Source organism: Narcine bancroftii, chromosome 6 (assembly GCF_036971445.1).
Source record: "Narcine bancroftii isolate sNarBan1 chromosome 6, sNarBan1.hap1, whole genome shotgun sequence".
Classification (NCBI taxonomy): Eukaryota; Metazoa; Chordata; class Chondrichthyes; order Torpediniformes; family Narcinidae; genus Narcine; species Narcine bancroftii.
Window position 1 is genome coordinate 152952200 of NC_091474.1, and position 27570 is coordinate 152979769.

At 43.7% G+C, this 27570-nt stretch overlaps 1 protein-coding gene across 4 annotated transcripts in view; it reads left to right on the top strand.

The window, feature by feature from the left end:
• pla2g7 (phospholipase A2, group VII (platelet-activating factor acetylhydrolase, plasma)) overlaps positions 1-27570 on the top strand; it is an 89744-nt gene that overhangs the window by 3268 nt on the left and 58906 nt on the right. The window contains exons 1-3 of one of the 4 annotated variants that reach the window (XM_069886384.1): positions 10389-10503; positions 17127-17243; positions 23999-24149. In XM_069886384.1, coding sequence (XP_069742485.1) covers positions 17148-17243; positions 23999-24149 — 247 coding nt within the window. In that variant the 5' untranslated portion in view covers positions 10389-10503; positions 17127-17147. Of the gene's footprint in view, positions 1-10388; positions 10504-16758; positions 17024-17126; positions 17244-23998; positions 24150-27570 lie in introns of those variants that run through there. The other 3 variants (XM_069886381.1, XM_069886382.1, XM_069886383.1) reach the window with 3 other exon arrangements.

Below are 27570 nucleotides of genomic sequence, written 5' to 3' on the forward strand. Positions count from 1 at the left end.
CCAGTCTGGGTATCTTGCTGCGGGGAGGCAAATTTGTCATCAATGAGGTTAAGGAGGTGGTTGGTGGATCTAAAGTACCTTGACACCCCGCACCACCTGGTCAATGTGTATGCCTTGCCCATGCAGAGTCAGAGGGTGGCCATTTTCTAGCAGCTCCCACCATTGCTGGCAATGTCATTGTGGTCAGTGACTTCCGCCTCATCATCAATGCTACTGAATGATCCAGAAGTGCCAACATCAGATTGGACAGCTCCTCTAAACTCCTGATGGAATGGTAATGGACACACAGCTTCAGCTACCCTGGAGGTGGAGTATATCCACAGCCCAACTGGTCAACATTGGATGGCTCAACCCTGTCTCGGATAGACTTTCTCTTCATGTTGTAGGCCGTCAGTCAGAGCCATTGATGTCACACTGGTGTTTATCTCTGACCACTGTCTTCTTCGCACCTACAGAAGGACCAGAAGGTATGCAGGGGAATGTGGAACCTGAACATGACGTTGCTTCCCCAAAGAACATAGAGAAACTAATGAAGGAGTATGCTGGTTGGAAAGCTGTGAAACCCTTCTTTGATTTCCCCAATATACTGCTGGGAAGTGACCAAGGAGAACATCAAAAGCAGGAATATCGGATATAGCCAATTACTCTGGGGGAGCTGACAGATCGCATCCATTCCTTTGGGTCGGAATAAGGCTGCCTGAAGCGATGTCCTGCTGGCTGAGTTGTACATAGTTCCATGGGACTGGGTACACCCAGACCTGCTGGAAGTATACAATGCTATGCTCCTGGCAAGCAGCATTTCAGATTCCATGAGGAAGAGCATCATTGCCTTCATCTTCAAACAGAATGGGGAGAGGGAGCATATCAGGAATTGGATATCATTGTTAAACATCGACTACAAAATCTCGTCCAAAGCCATCTCTAATCGAGTCAAGTCTATCATGGAGCAGGTGATCCATCCAGAGCAAACCTGTAAGGTTCTGGCAAGGAAGATCTCTGACAACCTCGTGCAGTGATACCATAATCTATGTGAAGACCTGCCTGGTCAGCTTTACCAGGAAAAGGCTTTTGACTGGATATCACACATTTATATGATGGATGTGCTCTCCAAAATGGGCTTTGAAGAAGGAATCCGAAATGGAATTAAACTGTTCTACATGGACATCTGTAGTGCAGTCCAAATCAATAGGTGGGAAACAGATAGCATCCCCATCAAATCTGGAGTCAGGCAGAGCAGAGGCTGTCTGCTCTCTCTCTCTCTCGAGTCTTATTTATGTGCTGCATAGAGCCCTTTGCTGAATCCATCAGCAAGGATGAGGGCATAAGAGGAGTAACATTGCCAGGTAGTGGAGGCACTCACAGCAAGGCCTCCCTGTACATGGATGACATCGCCATCTTCTATTTGGAGACGTGATCTGTCCACAAACTACATTGGGCACCAAGATAAACTGGAAAAAGAGGGAAGCAGTGCTCTTCAGTAACTCGTCTAATCAGTCCATTATCCCCTTCACAGTCAGATCTGACTACCTGAAGGTGTTGTGGATCTGGTTTGGAGGGGCTGAGAAGTGCAACAAAAATTGGTCATAACAGATCGCAAAAGTCCACCAAAAACTAGGTCTGTGAATGCACAGCTCCCTCTCAATAATGGGGTGGAACTTGGTCATCAGATGCAATGCTCTCAGTACTGCTGTACGTGGTGCAGGTCTGGCCCTTCCCCCACACCTCTGCCCTGGCAACCATTAGAGCTTTCTTTTGGTTCATATGGTGATCTGAGATGGAAAGGGTTTGAAAGGCTGCCATGTATGTCACCAGAAAACAAGGGCAAGGGCATAACCAATGTGGCCCTCATCTTAATTACCACCTTTGTACGTGGCTGCATCAGGCTATGCATGGAACCAAAGTACAAGGATAACAAATGCTGCTAGGTGCTGAGGTTCTACTTGTCCCAGGTGTGGCGAAGGTTGGGCATTGCCACACCAGCTATCCTTTGTGGAAAAGTTTTTCCAGACAAACACCTTTGACACAAGTTCATTAGGCAATGATCAACACAGAAGTCCTGCAGACAATGGGAGAGAAGGACTCGATGACATGGTTCCCTGAGTAGACCGTCCAGATCATTAAGCAGAATGCCTCATTGCCAGTGCTCACAAACAAGCACCAAGACTTGGCCTGGCTGGCGGTGAGATGAGCCCTCCTGGTGAGAGGTTCGGTCCTTCCTGTACAGTATGTTGTCCTTGAGATGACTGTGGTGGAGTAGAAACAGTCTTTCACTTCTTTGCAGATTCACTAAGAGTGTATGGAGAAGGATGCAAGTGTACTTGTCATGGTTCATCCCCAGCAGCAGCGTGACAGAGGACTCTAATTTACGGGCTGTTCCCAGAGATGTACACAGACTCAGACATTCCAGAACTGCTGGAAGATCATCAACTAGTTAAAAGATGGCATTTAGTCTACCCAAAACCTACTGGTCATTCAGCGCACAGAGACGCCGGTGAGGGAATGCTGCCAGGTGAACGAGTACTTGCTGAGGGACAGGCTGAGGCTTGGTGCAGCCAATGAGAGGGCCCTGTGGGGAAGGACCACTCTCTAGATTCCTTCTGTCACTGGGTACTAAGGGGCTGAGACCAAGGAGAAGCCTCTAAAACAACAGAGGAAAAGGAACACCAAGATGCCACAGTGGTGGCAATGATGATAAATATAAAATGACTGTAACAATGTACAATGTATGGGTACGAAAGTAAGGGTGAGAAGAGACTTTGAACACTTTTTACAAATAAATGATCATGAATAAAGTCTATTTTTGGTTTCAAAATATATACATTCTTTTCTGAAGATGGCAGCACAGGTAAATAGGTTTTCTTTTATCAGCTAGTGTATTCAATGTAAGAGCAGAAAGCTTCTGGTGCAATTTTATAAATCTTTGGCTCGGCTACAGCTAGAGAACTGTGTGCAATTTATGTTCCCCACTGGAGGAAGGATTTGATTGTATAGTGAAGGTCCTGGGGTTGTTTACCAGCATATTGCCTGAGATGGAGCAATTCAGCTATTCTATGAGTAGGGGCTGATTGATGGCCTTGCTTTTCTTGGATGGAAAGAGGCTGAGGGATGAGGGATACAAAATTATGGAGGCAGAAATAGTAAGAAATTTAATCCCATTGCAGAGATCGCTATAACCAAAGGACTTTTTAAAACAATTGAGTTAGAAGGTTGAGAGGATTTTTTTTTAAACACAGCAAGTGGTTAGAACCTGGAAGGCAGTGCTTATGGTAATGTTGGAGAAAGAGACACCAATACCATTTACAATAACATGCTGGAGAAACTCAGCAGATCACGCTAAAGGGTAACCAACGTTTCGGGCCTAAGCATCTTCATCAAGGGTTTGCACTACAATTTCTTCCTTTTTTAACACCAATAACATTTCAAAAGGATCCAGATAAGCACACACAGCCAAGGCATAGAAGGCTAGGGGCCAAGTAAATGATGGATGGAAAATAGGATTAATATCAATGGGTATTTGATGATCATCATAAACATGATGGGCCAAAAGAGATCTTCCTGTGTGTATAATTCTATGCCAGTGGTTCTCAACCTTTTTCACTTACATACCACCTTAAGTATTCCCTTACTAACCACAGAGCACCAATGGATGGAATGTGATGGAAAGATTTCATCTGATTGAACACAAGGCTGATGATCAACACATGGGAATATAAACACGTTGGAGTAAAAGATGGGCATCTCCAACAACTCAGCATTCTAGGATATAGAATATTCAGGTAGGATAGGTGGGCCATCTAAAAGGGCAGTGCCATCACATTATTAAACGTGTCCTTTACTGCAGTAAAGAGGAAGAATATCCATGAAAGTTCTTCAAATTAGGCCATTTGGGCAGAGCTTAGAAACAAACCAAGGGTGATCACTTTGGTAGGCCTCCAAATAGTAGATGAGCAGATATGGCAGAAAATCACAGAGTATAAAAAATTATAGGATAATAACAAATTTTATCTTCCCCATTATTAATTGAATCACCTTATATCCAAAGGCATAAAGGGGTTATATTTCTAAGTGTATTCTAGTCAGTTTTTCAATGCAGTACATGGAAACTCTTGCTAGAGAACGGGCAATACCAAATCTAATCTTTAGGAATATTGCCAAGCAAGTGGAAAGACTGTATTTGGAAGTGCACATCAGAGATAATGACCATAAATCTCTAAGTTTTAAGATTGTTATGGAGAAGCATAAATATGGAGTACAAATTAAAGTTCTAAATTGTGGGAAAGCTGTTTTTAATATGAAGAAATGGGATCTGGCAGAGGAGGACTGTGTGTAATTAGCAGTTACTGTAAGCCTGCAGAAGAGCAGTGAGAGACGCTCATAAATTAAATAGTGAATTCAGATAGCAAAAAAGATTGCCTATAATACAAGGAACAGAAGTCTGCTGTTGGATTGGAGAACAGCAGATTGAATTTAATTCAGATGTGTCTAAGTTAATGCAGAGTGGGAAATCAAATTGTAATAAGGTGTATTGAGTAAATTACAGATGTAAAACATTCTTAAGTGGTGACATGGATCGGTAGGGTAATGAAAAATGCATTTAGAATGCTTGCTTGTAGAGGCCACTGTGCAATATGTGGGTTAGACCATGCTTGATGTATTATGTACAGTGCTGGTGGGAGGATGTAATAGAAATAGAGACGTTGCAGAAAAGATTCACCTAGATGTTGCCTACAGTGAAATACTCTAGTTTTAAGAGGAGATTGGCTTTATTCTCATTATAGATGAGACCATGATCACCCAAGACAGTAAATTGCTTGAAGTCTTGGGCCTTGTAGGCAGTGCTTAGGTCTGCAACTGTTGAAGCTATTAATGATTGTCCTAACATTTTAGGTGGTTGATGTTAACATTTTGGCAAATCAGTGAAGATTTCAACCCAATTGTAGATAGCCGCTTTTATTGGTTCTCTGCAATGCTATTGTGCATGCTCGAGTCCCCATGAAGCGCACTAGTTGAAAAAGGAGATGGAGCTTAGCTGGTGGCGGAAGCCATTTCCAGTATACAATATTGTTGAATTTAACAGTAAAGTCAGAGGTTGCCGTTTTGTGTAGTCTGGTTATTCGATGCATTAATAAACATAGTGTCAGAAGTCTGAACCTGAAGCCTTCCAGTAAAAAGTGAGTAACCAATGCCATGTTTGCGACACATTTATGACTGCACCATAATGGCAGACGGATTCAGAAGGCTTGACCCGCTCGTGTTTGAAGGCAATGTGGCCAAGAATTGGTGAGTATTTGAACAAGAATCTGACATTTTCATTGCAGGCGGCACATAATGATAAGTCTGTCTGAGTCAAAGTGTACATTTTACTAAATTTAGCGGGGTCTGAGGTCATCGAAAGGAAAAGGTCATTCGTATATGCAAACGAGGTGCATGAAGGGGCATCGTTATCAGCCCTGCTGAGTCAAGAGAGGACCCGGAGTGTTTAAAAAGAAAAATTTGAGAAATGTGCAATCCATAAAAGAACTGAATGATGGAAAAGCACAGATTTAATACCAGAAACCAGAGGCCTGGTGAGTCAATTCAATTGTATGTCAGCTACCTAAAAATCAGGGCAAGGACCTGCGACTTCGGAGTGCACTGTGATGAGTTGATTAAAGACAGGATGGTCTGCGGCATCTGTAACAAAAGCATGAGAAAGGCACTGCTGTGAGATAACGAACTAATGCTCGCAAATGCCATCTCCACATGTCTGGCTTACAAAACCATGGAAGAGAACAGCAGAAAGCTAGCCCCTCCACAGCAGCAAGGCATGAGCATAGGCGCAGTCCAGGCAGGACCTGCAAATAGGTAGTGGCCGGAAGCCAGAAGAAGATGAAGCCAACCAAGCCTTGCTACGCTCTCACCCAAGACAGAGTGTGGCAACTGCAGTGGCGACCATGTGGCAAAATGAGAGATGTGCCCGGCATTCAGCCAGCAGTGCACAGCATGCCAGAAATGGAACCATTTCATGCTGCAGAGCTTGGCAGCCACTCACCCCAAGACCTAGATACAGAAGGATGATTAACCAGTTGGAACCTGAGCAAGGACAAACCAACTCAGATGACCTGTATTACGTTAATGGATTGAATCTGCAGATGGCAGGAGACCCAACAAGAATTAGAAGGAATAACAAAGCATTTGTAACAATGAAGATCAATGCTAAAACAACAGAAATGAAAGTTGACACTGAAGCCAAGTGCAACGTCATGTCACGAAGAACGTTCAACCTACTGAGGAAGTCAGAACAGGTCGTACCGTGCTCCAAGTCCACAAGTCTAGTGGCATATGGGGGGCAGCAAAATTAGAACCAACGGCATAGTCCGACTGTGGTGCTACATTCAAGGACAGCTCCACATACCAACTTTTTTCATAATCCAAGAAAATGTCCTACCTCTGCTGGGCCTGAGCACAAGCATGGACATAGGACTTGTTTCGTTCAGCAGAGAGGTACACCAGACAAGTCTGGCTGAAGATTATCTGATGCACAGAATCGTCTCTGAGTACAATGACCTTTTTATGGAAGAACTGGGAAAACTGTCAGTGACATACTCCATACAGCTCGACCCAGAAGTGAGGCCCGTGGTTCGACCGGCACATCGTATATCGATAGCAATGAAGGACAGGATGCAGGACCTGGGCGTGATTACCCCAGCCACTTAGTACCCCAGTGGCTGCTAAGATAAAAGATGGACAGGGGATCCGGACCTGCATCAACCTGAGAGACCTCAATACAGCTTTAAAATGACCACACTATCCAATGCATACTGTGGAGGAAGTTGCCACACAGATGGCCGACACAACAGTTTATTTGGTTTTGGATGCAAAGAATCCCTTCTGGCAAATCAAACTTGACTACAAATCATCACTGCTGACCACATTCAGCACGAGTTTTGGCCGATACAGATTCTTGCGAATGCCATTTGGAATCAATTCTGCCAGTGAAGTATTTTAAAGATCAATAGAGCAAATCTTTGCAGGGTATCTCTGTTTCATCATTGTTGATGACTTACTCGTAGGTGGCAAAAACTTGGAAGAACAACACAAATTTTAAAAAGGTACTTGCAAAGCTCAGAAGGTTAATCTTAAGCTCAATCCCTGTAAGTGCAGGTTTCAGCTGAACCAGGTCAGTTATGTAGGCCATGTTTTCACAGGAGAAGGCCTGAAGGTAGACCCTTCAAAGACTAGAGCAATCAGTGAAATGCCGGTACCGACAGACGTGACAGTGCTACAACGTTTTCTGGGCATGGTCAACTACCTGAGCAAGTTCATTCTGAATACCAGTGATCTTATCGCCCCACTAAAGATGTGGTTTGGTCCTGGCAGGAGCAACAACAAAATGCATTCCACACACTAAAAAGACATTTGCAATGCCCACCTGTTCTATCATACAAGTCATTTGAACCTGTGATGCATCACAGTATAGTCTGGGTGCAGCATGCCTGCAGGATGGGAAACCAGTGGCCTATGCATCCATGTCACTCACCTCCACAGAGACCAGATACACCCAAATAGAGGAGTTATTGGCTGTAGTTTTCGCCTGCTCAAAATTTAACGACTATATTTATGGTAGACCAGTGACCATAGAGTCAGATCATTTACCTCTGGTCGCAATTCTGAAAAAGCAAATCCATGAGCCCGTGCACGATTACAGAGAATGATGTTCAGATTTCAGAAATACAACGTGACTTTAACTTACAAATGCAGAAAAGAAATGCACTTAGCCGATGCTCCCAGGAACTGCATGATACAGCAAGATGGGGAAGAGGACATGTTTGATATAATGACAGTAATGCACATCTCCTCCTCCCAGTTGGAAGACCTGAGACAGCACATGACTGAAGATACATCTTTGAGGACCCTGAGCTCTTTTATCAAGGGCGGCTGGCCTGAAAAGCAATGCAGCCTACCTCCTGAAATGCAACCCTACTTCCCATTCTGGGACGAATTACTCATCGATGATGGAATCACAATGAAAGGCCTGAGAGCAATAGTTCTGAGTTCAATGCAAAACATTTAAGTCAACATCCTGCGTAGAGGGAATCCAGGGGCAAACGCAGGAGTAGAGACATAGATTTTTGGCAAGGGATGACTGAGAACATAGACCAGGAGCTACAAGCTTGTTTGTTGTGCAATAGCACCAGACCACACCAACAGAAAGAGCCACTGCAGCTTCACGTGATGCCGGACCTTCTCTGGTCAACAGTGGCAAAGAACATCTTCAAATAGCACGATCAACAGTATTTGGTTCTTGTCGATTCATAGTTTGGATGGATTGAGATAGACCTTTTACTCAATGTCACTTCGTCAGCTGCCATTATCAAGTTAAAAAGAGATATTTCAGTGCATGGGGCCCCCTACACTCTGCTGTCAGACAATAGCACCCAGTTCACCAGTGAGAAATTCAGACACTGCAACAAATAGGATTTCAAGCACATCACTAGCAGCCTAGAATACCCACAGTCAAAAGGGTTGGCTGAAAGAGCCGTGAGGAGTGCAAAGCAACTCATGGAGAAGTCCCACAGGGAAAATACGGACATGTTCCTAAACCTGCTGAACCTAAGGAACATGCCCGGCGATACTGTATTGGATTCTCCGGCACAACTCATGTCCAGGCAGACACAAACGACTCTGCCTGTGGCAAGGAGACTCTTGGAGCCTCAGCTAAAGAACCCACAGGAAATTAAATCCCAACTGCTGAACAGGAGGCTGACACAGAAAAGGTGCTATGACAGAAACAGCTGGCCACTCGTGCCATTAGCAGAAGGGCAAGTCATAAGGATGCGGACTCAACAGGACTATGATTATATGGCCATAGACGAAAGGAGCTGCCAGGAGCTCAGGTCATCCCTGGTAATATCAGAAGGAAGGGTGTATCGGAGAAACCGTCGACACATCCTACCTGTAAGGAAGCCTCCCCCATCTGAACCATTCCTGATGGAACTACAAACCAGGATCTGGAACATGAACCCAGGGTAGGCAGAGCTCCCTCAGTAACAACCTATGAAACAAATGGCCACAACCCCAAGACTACAGATGGCACATTCTTTCAAGTTGAAGCACCCCAAATGGCACCCCAAGCATCCACTTGCACCAATGAGTACTAAATAACACACTTTGGGCGCACATGTACGCCCAACCCAACCCAAAATATCAGGATTAAACTGGGCTGACCGTTCACAGCTGAACTATAATTATGTACGACACTACATGGATTGTGGTATGTGAAGGGGTTGCCCAACAAAGGGGATGGAGACAGCCGCTTTTATTGGCTCTCTGCACCCGCTGCAGCCACTGTACTCGCTACGATGCTATTGTACAAGTTCCCGCAAAACGCTCTAGTTGAAAAAGGATGCCATTTCCAGGGGCTCCCATTATACAATGTATTGTTGAATTTAACAATAAACATTCGTCAGAGGTTGCCGTTTTGTGTTTGGTTATTCGATGCATCAGCAAACACCAAAATAAAAGCAATCCTCTCTTCCACACCCTGTACCCCCCCCCCCGAACTTATTGAAATCTCCAGCTCCCCTGCAGCCTTGTGTCAGTGGACTGCAGTATTGCACATAAGTGGTAGACCTCAATCAACGTGTATTGTTTTTAAATTTGGCTGAATTAAGATGGATGACATTCTATAATAATTGTACCACTGCCCAAAACACATCAGCGCGGACACTTTTGTTTCCAAAACCCAAATTGACAAAGGAACAATGCTTACACAGAGAGCCACCCTGACAAACCGATTGTGAATAAGAAGTGCGTGCAGATGCGTGTGGAATATACCAGTGGTCCTACGGGTGATTTGTTTTTGTTGTGGGGGTGGTTGTATGTTAGAGATCATTAAAGATCGCCTTCTCGAATCCCACTTGCATGCAGGACAAAATATTATGACTCAATCCAATAGATGTTTACTGGTGCTGTGTCCCACCTGAGAGTCTGATGCCAAGTCTACAGTGTAGCCACTCATATTGTAGCTTTCCACCCGGCTTCTTAGTGAATGTATTGGTGCCTCTCGTTCATTGATTTCCACACTTTACATGATCTTAAAGTCCACTATGAGATTAGTATTTTCCTGCAAGCAACGGCTTGGTGGTCACAGACTAATAATATTTAAGCCCCCCCCCCCCTCCAATTTAACAGTTACGCCAAATCGTCGACCCCAAAGAAAACTGGCCTCTGATCACCAGTGCATTAGAAAAGGTTCAGCATCTCCAGCCTGTGCAGTTGACTTGGCTTTGATACTGGACGTCAACACCGAACTCCTTCCGCAGGGAATTGCGAAACGAATCCAAAAGTTTGGGGCGGGCGGGGGCGGGGGAGACATCGTCGAACCGAGAGCAGCGGGCTCGGCTGGACCAATGAGTGCGGGATCCAACCCCAGCGCAGTGATTGGAGGGTAGGGACGTGGCCGGTTCGTTCATTGGGACGGCGTCACGTCAGCTCCGGATTAAAGTGCCAGGGGTCGAAGCGGTAAGAAATGTTGCCTTTATTAATGTCTAGCTGTCAGGACCGAATGAAACACTTCGCGCACTCAGCCTTTCAGGGCGACGCCAACTGAGCCCGAATGAAGGGGCTGTGAAAGTTATGACAAAGGCAGTAAACAACCTCGGGGGTAATGTCCCACACTGAGAAAGAGCGAGCAAGAGTTGGCGGTGCTGCAAACGGTGAGCGGCACTTCGGTTCAAGAATCCTTTCAGGTGCCAATAGTCCCTGGTGTGAATTGAACAGCGGATTGAACACGGGTCTGCGGAGAGATGGAGACGGCGCCTGAAGCGGGCAGCAGCGATTTGGTGCCGGCCACATTGCCTGGAAACGTCCCGCAGGGGTGCACTCGGGATTAAAGAAGGAAAACTGCAAATGCTGGGGTGGGGGCTCGTACAGTCCCGGCCCCCGTGGACTGGATGTTGGAGAGTTCCTGTTTACGCTTTTGTCAACCAAGTTTTAGACTCTTCGTTTTAACTTGACACTTGTGAGAAGGTTTCGAAACCGACGAGGGAGGAGAGAAGACGTGGAATTTATCAACACTGGTTTGATGAAATTTGTATGACCGCATAAAATTGTAATTCAGAACAGAACGTGACCAGTAATTTGCGAAACTTGTTTAAAAAAAAAAGGGGAACTGCAGGTGAAATAAATAAGCCGTTTCTGACTTTAATCAACTAGCGTTCAGTTATCTGGGTAAATGGATAAGGCAAGGCAAGGCCCAAAGTAGCCAACTTGAGCGGTCAAGTCTGTCTCAGCAAAGATATTAAGTGACTTGCTGAGTTTCTTTCCCCCCCCCCACAAATATTTTCTAGTTTTCATATCAGCAGGCTACAAATTACTCCGTGCCCTCCCAATACCCTCCGTGCCCTCCCAATACCCTCCGTGCCCTCCCAATACCCTCCGTGCCCTCCCAATACCCTCCGTGCCCTCCCAATACCCTCCGTGCCCTCCCAATACCCTCCGTGCCCTCCCAATACCCTCCGTGCCCTCCCAATACCCTCCGTGCCCTCCCAATACCCTCCGTGCCCTCCCAATACCCTCCGTGCCCTCCCAATACCCTCCGTGCCCTCCCAATACCCTCCGTGCCCTCCCAATACCCTCCGTGCCCTCCCAATACCCTCCGTGCCCTCCCAATACCCTCCGTGCCCTCCCAATACCCTCCGTGCCCTCCCAATACCCTCCGTGCCCTCCCAATACCCTCCGTGCCCTCCCAATACCCTCCGTGCCCTCCCAATACCCTCCGTGCCCTCCCAATACCCTCCGTGCCCTCCCAATACCCTCCGTGCCCTCCCAATACCCTCCGTGCCCTCCCAATACCCTCCGTGCCCTCCCAATACCCTCCGTGCCCTCCCAATACCCTCCGTGCCCTCCCAATACCCTCCGTGCCCTCCCAATACCCTCCGTGCCCTCCCAATACCCTCCGTGCCCTCCCAATACCCTCCGTGCCCTCCCAATGGTTGAGGTACAGTGTCCTCCATGATGTTTGGTACAAAGAAGCTTTTTACCTTTATTTTCCCCGTGCTCCACAGTTTTAAATTTATAATCAAACAATCCACGTGTGATTAAAGAGAGCTAGGCTTGCTTCTCAGCTTCTGATCTGCTTTGGAGTCTGTAGTTGCCATTTTTCAATATGAGGACCAAAGTTGAAGGTGAAATAAGCCATTATGAGGCAGAAAAACCAGAATAAAACAGTAAGAGACATCGCCCAAGCCTTAGGATCACTAAAATCTACTGTTTGGAACATCTTTATACTGGTGAGCTCCGTAATTGCAAAAGGACTGGAAGGCCAAGGGGGTGGAATTCTCATCATTATGAAATGAAAATTCCTCAACTATCTGACAGATCAGAAACATTCTTCAGGAGGCAGGGGTGGATTGTCATTGGACTACTATCTGCAGAAGACTTAATGAACAGAGATACAGAGACTCCACTGCAAGATGAAATCTATTAAATAGCCATAGAAAGAAATTGGCCAGAATACAGTTTGAAAACAATTATTTAAAAGAACCTGCAGAATTCTGGAAAAAAGGACTTCTGGACAGATGGGATCAAGATTAACGTATCAGAGAGATGACAAGAGCATCGTGAACTGCCGATGATCCAAACCATAACACCTCATCTGTGTAACATGGTGGTGAGGGTGTCGTGGTCTGGGCATGTTTGGTTGCCACAGATACTGGCACACTTATCTTAATTGATGATGTAACTGCTGATGACAGTAACAAAATGAATTCTGACATGTATACGAACATCTGCTCAAGTCTGAGCAAATGCCTCCTGTAATGGATAAATATTGGGAGGAATTTGGTAAGATTAGAGTGGGTAACATAGGCACACACATTTTAAAACAGATTTTATTTGAAATACTGAAGAATTCATATTCAGGAAAATTGCAAAAACTTTGAAGAATGATATGCAATTTCACAAGTAGGTGCTAATTGAAATTATGTCATGAAATGAATAGACCATTGACTTGGAGGAGACAAACTGGCTGTTTGCAAGTACCTACAGAGTGCTCACAGAAAGGTCACTCCTGAGTTTTGTTTACCTAAGACCAAGAGGGAGAACTCCTGTGGTTTGCTGAAGAAGGTGGGGGGTTTTGCAAGTGAGAGAGTCACATGGGCTTTCTGGCAGTTGGAGAGAGAGAGAGAGAGAGAGAGAAGACAAGCTCAACAAGCTCTCTCAGCCAGTGTGTGTGACACTGAAAGAGACTGAACAGTCACGGCTGAAACAAGCCAGGTTAAAGCTGGTGGGAAACAGAAAGTTCCAGAGTGGTGAATGGCTGAAAGTGCTATCTATCTGGTGTTTCTCTTGGAATAAGTGGAACAGAAAGGAACTTTGTGATAGCCTGAAAGAAAGAGGTTATCATCTGGAGAACCCTGATGGGGCAAGTTTCATCAGCAAGACATTGAGGTGACTAATGGTGGTACCTCAGTTGTGGACATCCTGGAACAACAAAATACAAGAACGTTCCTGAGCAGTAAACATTTACCTTTCAAGCAGCAAAGCCTGGTGAACTTTATACATGTTAAATTCTGTGCACCATATAAGAATTGCCTGCAACCAGAGAACTTGGAAGAAGGAGAAGTGATTGAACTGTAAATCAAAGAACCTTTCTTAAATTTACACACACATCATACACGTGCGCTTAGAATTAGAAGGGGGTTAATTTGGGTTAGTTAAATATAGAGATAAGTAAAAGTTTGATTCTGTTTTCACGTTTAAAGATTATTAAAAACAACTTTTGTTTAAGTAACTACTTGTCTAGGTGAATGTCTATTGCTGCTGGGTTTTGGGGTCCTTTAGGCTCATAACACTCCAAACTCTTTGGACAGCACTTCATCCTACAGCAAGATAATGATCCCAATCATGCTGCTAAAACAGTGGTTCTCAACCTTTTTTTTCCACTCCCATACCACCTTAAATATTCCCTATGCCATAAGTGCTCTGTGATTAGTAAGGGATTGCTTCAGGTTGTATGTGGGTGGAAATGGAAGGTTGAGAATCATTGCTCTAGACCCAATTGTTACTGAAATATTTTGCTTGAGAAAAATTGTCATTGGGCCACTTCCTTTGAAGTTATGAAACTGCACATAACGAGTCCATTAGGTATGATTAAAACTGTGGTTTTCAAACTTTTTCTTTCCACCCACATACCACCTGAAGCAATCCCTCACTAATCACAGAGCACCCATGGCATAGAGAATACTTAAAAGTGGTATGTGAGTAGAAAGAAAAAGCTCAAGAACCACTGCGCTAAATCAACAAGAGTCTTTCCAAAGGTTAAAAACTGGAAAATTCTTGAATAGCCAAGTTGGTCTCCTGACCTAAATCCAAATGACCATGCTTTTCATATTCTGAAGAGGAAAATTTAAGGGGACATGACTCCAGAGCAAGCAGAGCTGAAGATGGTTGCAGTAGAAGCCTGCCAAAGCATCACCAGAGAAGCTACTCAGCCCCTGGTGATGTCTATAAATTACCAAGTACTAAACATGACCAATATACACACCATTGCTGTGTCCCAAATATTGTAGTGCCCTGAAATAAGGGAACTATGCATACAAAGTGCTGTAATTGGTACATGGTCAAACCAAAATGTAGACAAATTACCTTGAATAAAATCTGGAATGTGCACTTTAACCACAGGTGAATTGTTTAATGAGAAATTTTAAAATGAAGCACAGAGGCAAATAAAGGAAAAAAAAATGTCTTTGTCCCAAACATTATGGAGAGTCCTGCATGTAGAAAAGGGATGCAAAAGCTGTTGGAAGCTTCACTTATTTTGTTTTTTTTTGTGGGGAAAATAAAATACAATTTTTGCAAACAAGTAAACAAATTGGGTGAATGCACAGAGCCTTTTGTTCAATAGGGGAATGAAAAACCGGGAGAAACCTGAGGGGTAACTTTGTTTGCATTAAGGCTGGTACTATTGCAATGTTTAAGAAAAGTTTAGATGGATACATGGATTAAATAGGTTTAGAGGGATATGGGCCACACGTGGGACTAGTGTGGCTGGGACATTTTTGATCTGTGTGGGCATGTTGGGTCAAAGGACCTGTTTCCACACTCTGTGCATGTAATAATGAAATGCCTAGCTAAAACCGCCACTTAAATCAAAACTCTAAAATAAAACTGTGGAAGCTATTTATTATATTGCAAAGGCTTGGGATCATTTGAGTCATGATTGAATACTGTGAATTGAATTCTATCTTCATTATGTATGTGTCAAATACATTTCTTTATTGAAGACACGAGATTAGAATCTGGGGCAGAAAGAAAAAAAACTTTTGGAAGAACAGCATGTATCAAAGCAAAGAAGAGAATAATTCTGAAGTTGTCAAAATGGTTGGGGGCATGAGAGGAATCCAAAATGTAAATTGTAGTGGGGGGGGGGGAAAGAGTGTTAACAGAAATTGGAAAAGTTGATATTGATGCCACCTGGTTGGAGCCTGCAGAGCTGGAATGCAAGGTATTCTTCCAATTTGAGAGTGGCTTCAATCTGGAAGTATGCAAGGCCATAGACAGACATGTCAGTGGAGCAAGGGGTGGTTGGCCACAGCAAGGTCATTACTATTGCAGTCAATAGAGTGAAGACGCTCAATGAAGTGATCTCCCAATTTGCACCCAGTCTGCCTAATGCAGATAAGGCTGTATTAGGAACTGGATGCAGTAAATGCAGGTCACTTGGAAGGAAGGTCTAAGGCTCTGAATAGTGGTGAGGGATGAGGTTTAAGTATAGAACTTCTTGCAGACACACAGGTAGGCACTGGAGGTGGGTTGGTGATTGGTGGGAAAGAATGAATGGACAACGGTGGTCACAGATGGAGCAATTCCTGCAGAAAATGGGGAGGGGAAGTTGTGTCCGGTGGTGGGTTATTGAATGTGGAGGCTGGTCGGGATAGTCGGAGAAGACCAGGCAAACCTGTTCCTTATTGGGGGGGGTGGGGGAGAGGCAAGGGCAGATGTCCAAATCAATGATTTGCCTACCTTCCAAAGCATTTTACCCTTTTCTTCTGTACATTGCACCAAATGGATTGGATCAGGTTCTCTGGATCCTGGTTCTCGCTCTTTCTGTATGCTTTATGGTACATGAATCCTCTTGTGATTCTGCATTGGCCCTAGCCAATCAATTTCACAAATAGCCTCTTTGTTTTTGCCTATTTGCTACTTTCATATTACCCTGGTTATTGAGCCAGAGGGATTTGAAGCAGGCCTGCTACAAGCTTGAGGGTAATCCAATTCCACAAATCTCCAATGCCACACTTTGATTGACATTTGTAGCTACCTTTTAAGCTGTTAATTTGAAATACTTGGAATACTTAAGTGCCTCAGGCTTACACAAACCAATGAAATGTTGTAGACATATCAACACTTCCCCTTGTAAGTCATCATCTCAGTTACCAGTTTCCCTTGAAATAGTGGCCGTTGAATCAATTACCTGCATTGCCTTTGCCCTTGTGCGACTCCTAATCAACATTACTCATACAACGATATTTATTTAATTGACTGAATTTAAATTCTTTTCATTTGTCATGCTGAACTTTGGCTTGGTGAAGGGAAGGAGTAGAAATTTGCTGCTAAGGCCAGCACTTACTACCCAAGGCTAATTGCTGTTGAGCAGGTAGTGATAAGCCACAATTTTCAACAATTGCGATGTTGGGTAAGGAGTGAAATACAGTTCAGTAACTGAAAAACCTCAACACTTTCTACCACATAATTATTCATTTACTCTATCACTAGCACCAACTGCAAAATACCATGAAAGAAAAGTTCTACTAGCCCTTGCAGATTGTCCTCCAAGTTACACACCATCAGGACTTGTAAATGTATTTGCTGATTGTCTGTGGATCTGAATCCTGGAGTATCACAGCGATTAAAGAAGATGGCTCAAAACTACATTCTCATGCACAAGAAATACTGATCTTACCAAAGACTTAATAAGAAAAAAATGGCATTGCATGTGATAAATGCCCCTTCTAGCGATTGAAATAGATTGATAAAACTAGTGAGTATCAGCAAAATAATTCCAACATAAATATTGCAGAAAATGATCTATCAGAAGTTAATGCTTCACAGTGGATCTAATTTAAATGCTTTCTTTCTTGCAGATTTTTATAATTGAATAGAAGATGGGACATGGCAGCAGTCGCAGTCTTGGGATCCCTGCTGGAAAGGGGCCACATGTTGTTGGATGTATAGATATTATGGCTGATCACACAATTCAGGTAAGGAGCTCTAAGATGTGTGATCTCCAAGAAAGCATGACCATCACAAAACACAGAAACCAAAATGCTGAGAAGAAAATTCACAAATTTGTAGAAATTAAATAAAATAACACTAAGCTTCATTTTTCATTTTCATTTTGTCTGCAATGTTGTTTGATTTATTTAATATTAAATTGTCAATATTAGCTATAATTTTAAAAGCACCAATGTTTACTGTGTATGCAAATGATAACGAGGTCAGGAGAATGTGGTATTGATACTTTTGGTGAATGTGCTAATAATCAGATTTCCTGACATCATTTGATTAGGTACTACATTGATCACTCAGGCCATGGATTCTATGGACTCATTGAGGAAGTAACAATTTTAATTTTTAAAATTTAGACATACAACACGGTAACAGACCCTTCCTGTGCTGCCCAATAACACCAATTAACCTATAACCTTGCTATATTTTTGAAGGGTGGGAGGAAACTGGAGCACCTAGAGGAAACTTATCCAAACACGGGGAGAATGTACTTATAGCCAACCGCTGGCACTGTAATAGCATTGCACTAACTGCTACTGAGAGTCGTCCAGAGTTTTGAAGTGCCTGCTGTAGGTAGTGTTACAAAGCATGCAGGACTGTGGGGATAACTGTTGCATTGGTACTAATTTTCATCTGCAAACACTTCCTTAAATGTGCTTGAGGTCCTGGTGAATTTCATCATTGATGTTAGCCTTTGCAGGGAAGTATCTTGCAAGATCTGGAAGGTTTCACAGAGACTCATCATGGACACATCTTCCCCTCCCCAATCTGCAAAGGCTAGTGGAACTTTTCTTTCATGGTATTTTGCAGTTGGTGCTAGTGGTAGAGGAAATGAATAATTAAGTGGTAGAAAGTGTTGAGGTTTTTCAGTTGCTGAACTGTATTTCACTCCTTACCCAACATCGCAATTGTTGAAAATTGTGGCTTACCACTACCTGCTCAACAGTAATTAGCCTTGGGTAGTAAATGCTGGCCTTAGCAGCAACTTTCCACTCCATCCCTTCACCAAGCCAGTCCAGCATGACAAATTAAGGTTAAGCAGTAGGAACATTTGGTACAGGCTCTTTTGTGGGTGCTTAATGCAAGGCCCATCCCTGTATGATTCAGTGAAAAGATTCATGAGGACTTGGAGTTTGGCCTCTAAATGGGCATGTAGATTGTGTACATCTGTGTGTTGCAACTTGATGATCAAGCTTAGAGTGATATTGCTTATGGCATGGAGATTAACAGTTACCTCTCTGTTCTGTGTTGTTATTATTGAGGGCATCCAAAGGAGAAATTAGTTTGTCAAATTTCTTTAGGTTGTGAAAAAAGGCCATGAAAAGTTTACGCTGCTGCCTTCATTTTCCATGGCATTGTCATGTGATGAAAATTGTCCATTGTGCCTTTTGATGAAAACAATCCATAATGTTATTCAGCTACTGCGATAATGTGATAGACTTTCCCAGAAGGTCCCATCTGGGGACCCTCCAACCAGATGGCATTGACTTCTTCAGTTTTGATAGCCCCGCTTCCCATCTCTCCCCTTCCCCCATCCCTATGTCTCCTTTCCTCTAGTTCTGCCTCTCTCTTTCCCTCTCCCTCTATCTCCTTCAGCTCCGTATACAGAGCCACCATCCTCACCTTTTCTCCTATCTATGACTAATTATGGTCCTTTGCCGGTTGACTTGTTCTCCTCCCCTTTCCCTTTCTTCACTCTTTCCCCAGCCTTTTTATTCAGGCACTTGCCTGTTTTTTGCTCGTACCTTGAAGAAGGGCTCAGGCCTGAAATGTTGGTTATATATCTTTACCTCATATGATGCTGCATGACCTACTGAGTTCCTCCAAAAAATTTTTTTTCTTAACACTGCCAGCAAGTTTGTCTCTATTTATTCTGGATGCTGATCAGGTTTCCAGTGTTTGTGAGATTCCCTTGCATCTCCATGTGGGAGATGAGGCTCTGAATCTCTAGAACTTTATCTTCAAAGTTTCAGAACTTCAGCAAGGATACCATCGGCACCAGAGATGTGTAGTCTTTTTCATTTCTTTTTGAGACTGGACTAGACAACATGCCACAAAGTCAATATAAGCAATGTTAATGATGGTCGTGTTTGAGAAGATTGTTAAAATGCTCCTTTCAGCAGGTGTATTCTGTGTTTCTCTCTTTATCAAGTTTCCTGCTGTTCATGATTCACAGAAGGGGGTTCAGATTGCAGATGGTTTTGACAGTGAGGAATGCAAGTATGTCATGATTATCAGCTAGCTCTCCTGAACCCCATGCACATGGCTTTGGTTATTTTATTGGATCTCTGCTTGAAAGTGTCTGTACAATTATTGCTTTCCTTTCAGACATGGAGTTTGCAATCCAAGAATGCTTTGCATTGTGATTATATAATTCTGTGGTGGCGTACGAACAATAATTCTAACCGACAGCCAATCCCAGTGTAGATTGTGGTTAAACATGGCTTTGTGGCTACCCATTTTTTAACCCAATCTTTCCTATTGCAATATTGTACCTAATCTCCGACAAACTTCCCACTGGGTCAGTGGGGGCAGGGCCACCTGGGTCTAGGGTGGTCAGGGCAGCTGGCGGTGCAGATGGGATGGTGTCTGGCAGAGTGGGGGTGGAAGTGGAGGGAGGGTCAAAGGGAGTGCAGCTCTCTGGAGAGGCAGAGAGAAGGTGCTGTCCCTAGGGGAATTTTGGATGGTCCAGGGGTACCTGGGGTGGGGTGGGGCTAGGCCTCTGCTGATTATAGCTGAAGGACATTGTATCAGGTCCATAAACACCCAAAGTTACATTGAAAGAGTAAACGTGGGCATAGTATTTATTGGCGGCCAACGTCCAGAACCGCACTAGCTCACAAATCACACATCCTTTCATTTTCAGTACATCAGAACCAGTGGGGGAATGCTTCTATGATTGCCGGGCCTCCTTTTCAATGGTGGAGTATCCGAGCTCGGAATCGTGGAAGGTCCCCTGGAAAAAAAGGCCATGGGTCTGTCCCCTTGATTGAGAGTGGCAGCGAGGGCCATGTCAGAGGCATCGCACTCCACCTGGAATGGGGTGGTCTGTTTTCATTGATCCTGTTCACCAAGGTCTTCTTGCGCCTCCTTCCTGCTCTGTAAAATCCTTCCTTAAGTTCCTTCCTGGCTACGATATAATTCTCATTAGCCCTTCCTGATTTTTGCTTCCTAAATCTAATATGTTTCCTTCTTCCTTTTAATTTAATTTAGACACACAGCACAGTAATAAAGCTTTTTCAGCCCACAAGCCTGAGCTGCCCAATTAATTGACACCCCCAATACAAAGTCCTTACAGACAGTGCTAGATTCACCTAGCAGCCTTACCTGCTTTGTCAACCATGATTCCCTTTTCCTTCCTCAATGGGACAAACCTATCCTGAACACTGTGTAAGTAGTCCCTAAACGTCCTCCACGTTACTTCTGTGCTTTCTCCAGAGAACATCTATTCTCATTTTATTCTCCCTAGTTCCTGCCTCATCCCATTGTAATTAGGCCTTCCCCAATTAAACCGTACCATTTTGTCTGCTTCTATCTGTCCATAGCTATGGTAAAGCTCAGGGAGTTATGGTCACTATCACCAAAATGCTCCCTTACCGAGACATATGTCATCTGACCAGGTTTAGTTCTTAGTACTAGATCTTGTATGACCCCTCTAACTAGACGGGAGAGGGGATCTGGTGGGTAATAGATAAATAGAATCATGAATGGGATGAAAATGGGTAATGGGGTTCTGGCGCGATAGGTATAGAATTGTAACTCTACATTTCCTCTTGCATCCCAATGGATTCCTTTCCACCACAAACCACACCCCCCCCACCGCTCTCCACTTCCTTCCCCCTGCGATCCCCCAAATGCCCCAACTTAAAACAATGCCAAGTGCAATTTTACATTGCCCATTAATGTAACAATGAGCAGATCTTTTGCACGTAAAAGAAAACTGGAGCTCTTGGGGGAAACTTGTGCAGTAACAGGAATAATGAACAAAATTCCTACAGGCAGTACATAAAATTAAGATCGGATATCTCTGGATCTCTGAAATAGCAACTGCTGTGCTGCTGTTTGGCTATTTGAATATTTTATTCTTCTAAAATCAAAAGTCATAAAATCTGTAGATGCTCTGTCTAATGGAATGGAAAACAATTCAACTGGAGTTATTCTGTAATAAAAGTTGAAAAGTAAAGCCCACAACTGCTTTTTTTGAATATCAATGCTGGAATGTAAATATTTTGATACCCTCTGTATGTTCATTGTGTTATTTATATGAAAAATTTCTATATGTATACTTTAGATCCTCCTCGTTACTGATTCTTTCTTTGGCTTGGCTTCGCGGACGAAGATTTATGGAGGGGGTAAAAAAAGTCCACGTCAGCTGCAGGCTCGTTTGTGGCTGACCAGTCCGATGCGGGACAGGCAGACACGATTGCAGCGGTTGCAAGGGAAAATTGGTTGGTTGGGGTTGGGTTTTTCCTCCTTTGCCTTTTGTCAGTGAGGTGGGCTCTGCGGTCTTCTTCAAAGGAGGTTGCTGCCCGCCAAACTGTGAAGCGCCAAGATGCACGGTTTGAGGCGTTATCAGCCCACTGGCGGTGGTCAATGTGGCAGGCACCAAGAGATTTCTTTAGGCAGTCCTTGTACCTTTTCTTTGGTGCACCTCTGTCACGGTGGCCAGTGGAGAGCTCGCCATATAATACGATCTTGGGAAGGCGATGGTCCTCCATTCTGGAGACGTGACCCATCCAGCGCAGCTGGATCTTCAGCAGCGTGGACTCGATGCTGTCGACCTCTGCCATCTCGAGTACCTCGACGTTAGGGGTGTGAGCGCTCCAATGGATGTTGAGGATGGAGCGGAGACAACGCTGGTGGAAGCGTTCTAGGAGCCGTAGGTGGTGCCGGTAGAGGACCCATGATTCGGAGCCGAACAGGAGTGTGGGTATGACAACGGCTCTGTATACGCTTATCTTTGTGAGGTTTTTCAGTTGGTTGTTTTTCCAGACTCTTTTGTGTAGTCTTCCAAAGGCGCTATTTGCCTTGGCGAGTCTGTTGTCTATCTCATTGTCGATCCTTGCATCTGATGAAATGGTGCAGCCGAGATAGGTAAACTGGTTGACCGTTTTGAGTTTTGTGTGCCCGATGGAGATGTGGGGGGGCTGGTAGTCATGGTGGGGAGCTGGCTGATGGAGGACCTCAGTTTTCTTCAGGCTGACTTCCAGGCCAAACATTTTGGCAGTTTCCGCAAAGCAGGACGTCAAGCGCTGAAGAGCTGGCTCTGAATGGGCAACTAAAGCGGCATCATCTGCAAAGAGTAGTTCACGGACAAGTTTCTCTTGTGTCTTGGTGTGAGCTTGCAGGCGCCTCAGATTGAAGAGACTGCCATCCGTGCGGTACCGGATGTAAACAGCGTCTTCATTGTTGGGGTCTTTCATGGCTTGGTTCAGCATCATGCTGAAGAAGATTGAAAAGAGGGTTGGTGCGAGAACACAGCCTTGCTTCACGCCATTGTTAATGGAGAAGGGTTCAGAGAGCTCATTGCTGTATCTGACCCGACCTTGTTGGTTTTCGTGCAGTTGGATAATCATGTTGAGGAACTTTGGGGGACATCCGATGCGCTCTAGTATTTAGAAGAAACAAGCCTTCCGTCGCGCATGCAGCCATCTTCAGCGCAAACTCCGGGAGATCCAAAATGAGTGGTGGACTAGCCTCGCCAAACGAACACAGCTCAGCGCGGACATTGGCGACTTCAGGGGTTTCTACGAGGCTCTAAAGGCTGTGTACGGCCCCTCACCCCAAGTCCAAAGCCCGCTGCGCAGCTCAGACGGCAAAGTCCTCCTCAGCGACAAGATCTCCATCCTCAACCGATGGTCAGAACACTTCCAATCTCTTTTCAGTACCAACCGCTCAGTCCAAGATTCCGCCCTGCTCCAGCTCCCTCAACAGCCCCTAAGGCTAGAGCTGGATGAGGTTCCCACCCTGGATGAGACATATAAGGCAATCGAACAACTGAAAAGTGGCAAAGCAGCAGGTATGGATGGAATCCCCCCAGAAGTCTGGAAGGCTGGCGGCAAAACTCTGCATGCCAAACTGCATGAGTTTTTCAAGCTTTGTTGGGACCAAGGTAAACTGCCTCAGGATCTTCGTGATGCCACCATCATCACCCTGTACAAAAACAAAGGCGAGAAATCAGACTGCTCAAACTACAGGGGAATCACGTTGCTCTCCATTGCAGGCAAAATCTTCGCTAGGATTCTACTAAATAGAATAATACCTAGTGTCGCTGAGAATATTCTCCCAGAATCACAGTGCGGCTTTCGCGCAAACAGAGGAACCACTGACATGGTCTTTGCCCTCAGACAGCTCCAAGAAAAGTGCAGAGAACAAAACAAAGGACTCTACATCACCTTTGTTGACCTCACCAAAGCCTTCGACACCGTGAGCAGGAAAGGGCTTTGATTAACTAGTATTAGCCTTAAAGTTCTGGATCACAGTTCTGATGTACTGAAAATGAAAGGATGTGTGATTTGTGAGCTAATGCGGTTCTGGACGTTGGCCGCCAATAAATACTATGCCCACGTTTACTTTTTCAATGTAACTTTGGGTATTTATGGACCTAATACAATGTCCTTCAGCTATAATCTTCATTAGTTTCCATTTTTACTGTTGTGTTATTAATTTGAAAACTTCAAAGCTGGTATGTTTTTATGCTTTGGATTCCCTTTTCTTTCCCCAACAGGGAAGTTTTTTACGCCTGTACTACCCCTGTATTCAGGGTGAAAAGAATCAACGGCCATTGTGGATTCCCAGACATGAATATTACAGTGGACTCGCAGACTTTCTTAAATACAACAGAAAAACTGTGGATTATTTTTTAAAGTATATGTATGGTAGGAAATATTTTCCATGACATGTTTTTAGACGTCTGTTTCTTAAAAATCAGTTTTTACATGTAAACATTTGCAGTTGGTGCTTCATATAAATTGTCAGTTGTAAAAAGCCTAAATCTGAGTTGCAGTGTAGGGGGTTGGTCTGGATTGGCTGAAATCAACTCTCATCTTTTCCCTTCATGGACCATTTGCCTTAGTTGGTGATGCATGCTGTTTTTCTAAGGCTACATTATTACTGTCACCAAGTATGAAACTACATTTGGGTGAAAGTTAAGCTCAAAATGTCAATCATAATCCTAATTATAGTTCAGAAAAATTGGAGGGAAGGATAATATTTGTGTGTAGTTTGATGTCTGTTGAATTCACTAAAATGAATAGCATTAGTGAACTGAAAATATATCCTTGATAAATTTGCATGAAAGCAATTAATGACTCGGTAATGTAAGCTATTATGTTTTTAAAACCCGGAACACATTACAAGAAACCCAGATGTAATTTTGTGCTACAAATCTAATGCAAATGACATTGCTGTAGTGGTATTGTACTTAAAACCTTTCTTGTAATATCTTCAGGTATATTTTCTATGGAGTCATAGGCGTTTCTAGGGTATGGCAGCCATGGTGTGTGCTCTGGGCACCTCTTGAAGGGGGTGCCAATGAGCAGTTTACCCAGTCCTGGCCCCCTCTAGCCACACACACTGCAGAGGACTTTGAATGACTGCAGCCGGCTGAGCTGGGAGCTGCCACTATCCTGGGGAGCCGCTAGGCGGAGAGCCGGAGCTCAGTGAGGGGGAGGGGGTTGCGCGACAGGCATTCACATTTACCTGGAAGAGCAGTTCCAGCTGCGTGGGGGATTATGGGTAGTGAATACTGCCATTGATCCTGCATTGAGCTGCTGCCGTCCTGCCCATGAGATGCTGGAGTGGCCTGATGAAGCGACAGAGTGGCCTGTTAAGCACCCCTGCAGAGTATGTAAATATTTGCATTGAAAAATGTTTAGTGGTTGCATCAGTAGAGCAACAACTATTTGAAGCAATTATTCTATTTTGACAATAAAACAACTTTTGATTTGATCACATTTGCAAACACTCTTGGGCTCTCATGTCTTTAGGAATCCTGTATGCTTTAATTGTGGGTAGCATGTCCAGAGATGTTGATTTAGGAGAAAATTTGTTTTGGTAATTGTTGAACTTTTTACCTGGCTGCCCAATAGCTAAGTACATAATTTCTTCAATGAAGGCCAATTCAATAAGGTCATCCATGGGAGTGAGTCTTTTGAATCGAAGTATTTTGATGTCTCGTTTCCAAGCTTAAAGTATTCCCCCCCACTTGCCCACAACCACCATTTATCTCCCTTTCCCTCTCCCTCTCCCCTTGGGTTACAAGATCACCAGCCAATGTGCTGCCTGAAAATTAATTAAAAGAGCCATTTTGAGGTTCGTTTAAACAGGGTTGCGAATTGTAACGGATAGTGAGCATGAAGGAAAAGTAGAACAATCTTTTAAACAGCTTTTTTCTATAGTTGATCAGACTGCAAGCAGTAAGACGATCAGACTGCAAGCAGTAAGACAGAGGCTTGAACATATAGAAATCCCTATGAATGCCTTACAGGTGATCCAGCTCATATAATCTCCCAATTTAAGATGTTGTCCTTAGACAATTGCATTAGAAATCCCTCTCTTTTTTGCCCCTAAATGAAGTGAGAGACAAGTATTATAGACCACAAGCTGTTTATACACCATGGCATTTGCCTGCACTATAGTGGCCAGCAGACAAACAGAATGGTAGCATTGTTCAAGGGAGTGTGTGCTCCTCAAAAAAGGGCTTTTTATTACTTTTAGCAGTTTTGGCTGATGTAAAAATAAACAATGCCAAATATACTCACAGCCAATCTTCAAAGCTAGCTCAATTGTGCATGGAAATCACCCAAATGGCAACTTTATTTGCACTTTTTTAATGGGGGGGCACAATTTCAGTGCTTACCATAGGCATTATTTTACCTAGATACACCTCTTCATAAGTGTAAATTACCTTCTCTGTGGGGGAAATGTATGCAGCTTTAATTATGAGAATAACCTGTTTCATCAGAACCTGATGCCTTGATGTGGGATACATATTTCAAAATATTACTTGAATTAAAAAAAAGGTGTATTCTATGTAATCAAATAATTCCAGCACAGAACTGTAACTATCCTCAATACAAGCCACATCAGTCCATGAAACACTGTCAGACATGTGATTGTTAGGAAATCCCTTCAGTGTAACATCATGTGCAGGGGAACCCTGGCTCCTGTTCTCCTTTTGAACTTCCCTTGCTCACTAGAAAATTTAGTGAGGGCTTAAATGCTACCAGAAATATTTCAAGGTTGAAGGACTATGGAAATATGGATAAACTGGAGAAGCCAGGTTGCTTTCCCTGGAATAGGGATAGAGAAGGGATATGATAGAAGTATTTCAAATCTTTTCAGGATAAACGATGTCAGGCAAGGCCTCTTCACTGCTTCTACCAACAATGACAATGAGTGGAAATTGAACTGCTCCTGGCTATACAAGTATTTTATTCTACAATTTAATAAGTAGTGACAAACCAGTTTTTATTCAGTGATGATCTACCTTTTATTCAAGTTGAGAAATTACCATTTCTAAATATCTATGACAATAACTTCTGCTACTTTTCTATCTAAGCTATCATCTTAACTCCAGGCCATCCATGTGGTCATTCTTGCATAGTGACTGGTGACTGACCAGGTGATTTGTTCTTGACTGAAATGCCTTCAAAAGTGACAGTCATTTTGCTTAAGACCTAACTCTGCTAAGTCATTATCAATAGTCTTCACAGCTTTGTTCTTACCCACTTGTATAATCTTCTCTTAGCCTGCCAATCTCATTTGTTGATTCCCAAGTCTCTGGAACTCCAACTTTGAATGCATAAGTTTGGCTCCAATCTCATTAGCTAGACTAAATCAGCCTTACATCTGTCTTGGCATAATTCAGTAGATAACTGACAAAATCAAGTTACACTTGAATTGTTAAATGTCATGTGTACCAAGATACAATAAAAAAAAGTTTTGCATGCTATCCAGGCAAGTCAATCCAACTTAAGAAAAGCGGGTCATGCAATAATAAAACAAAAATGCAGGGTATATTATTACTAGGACAGTACAGGGTAATGAGAAAAAAAGTATAATTGAGAAGAACAGTATAATTTTCCAATGATAAATCCATGCAAAAGTCTGACAACATTAGGAAAGAAATTGCCCTGAAATATGAAGGTACATATTTTCAAGCTCATGGATCTTCTATCTGAAGGGGGAGAAGAGAGTGTGAACAGGTGGGATAGTTCTCTTAATATGTTGGCAGCTTTCCTGAGACAGCAGGAGGTATCGACTGACTCGATGGAGGAGAGGCTGGTTTGTGTAATG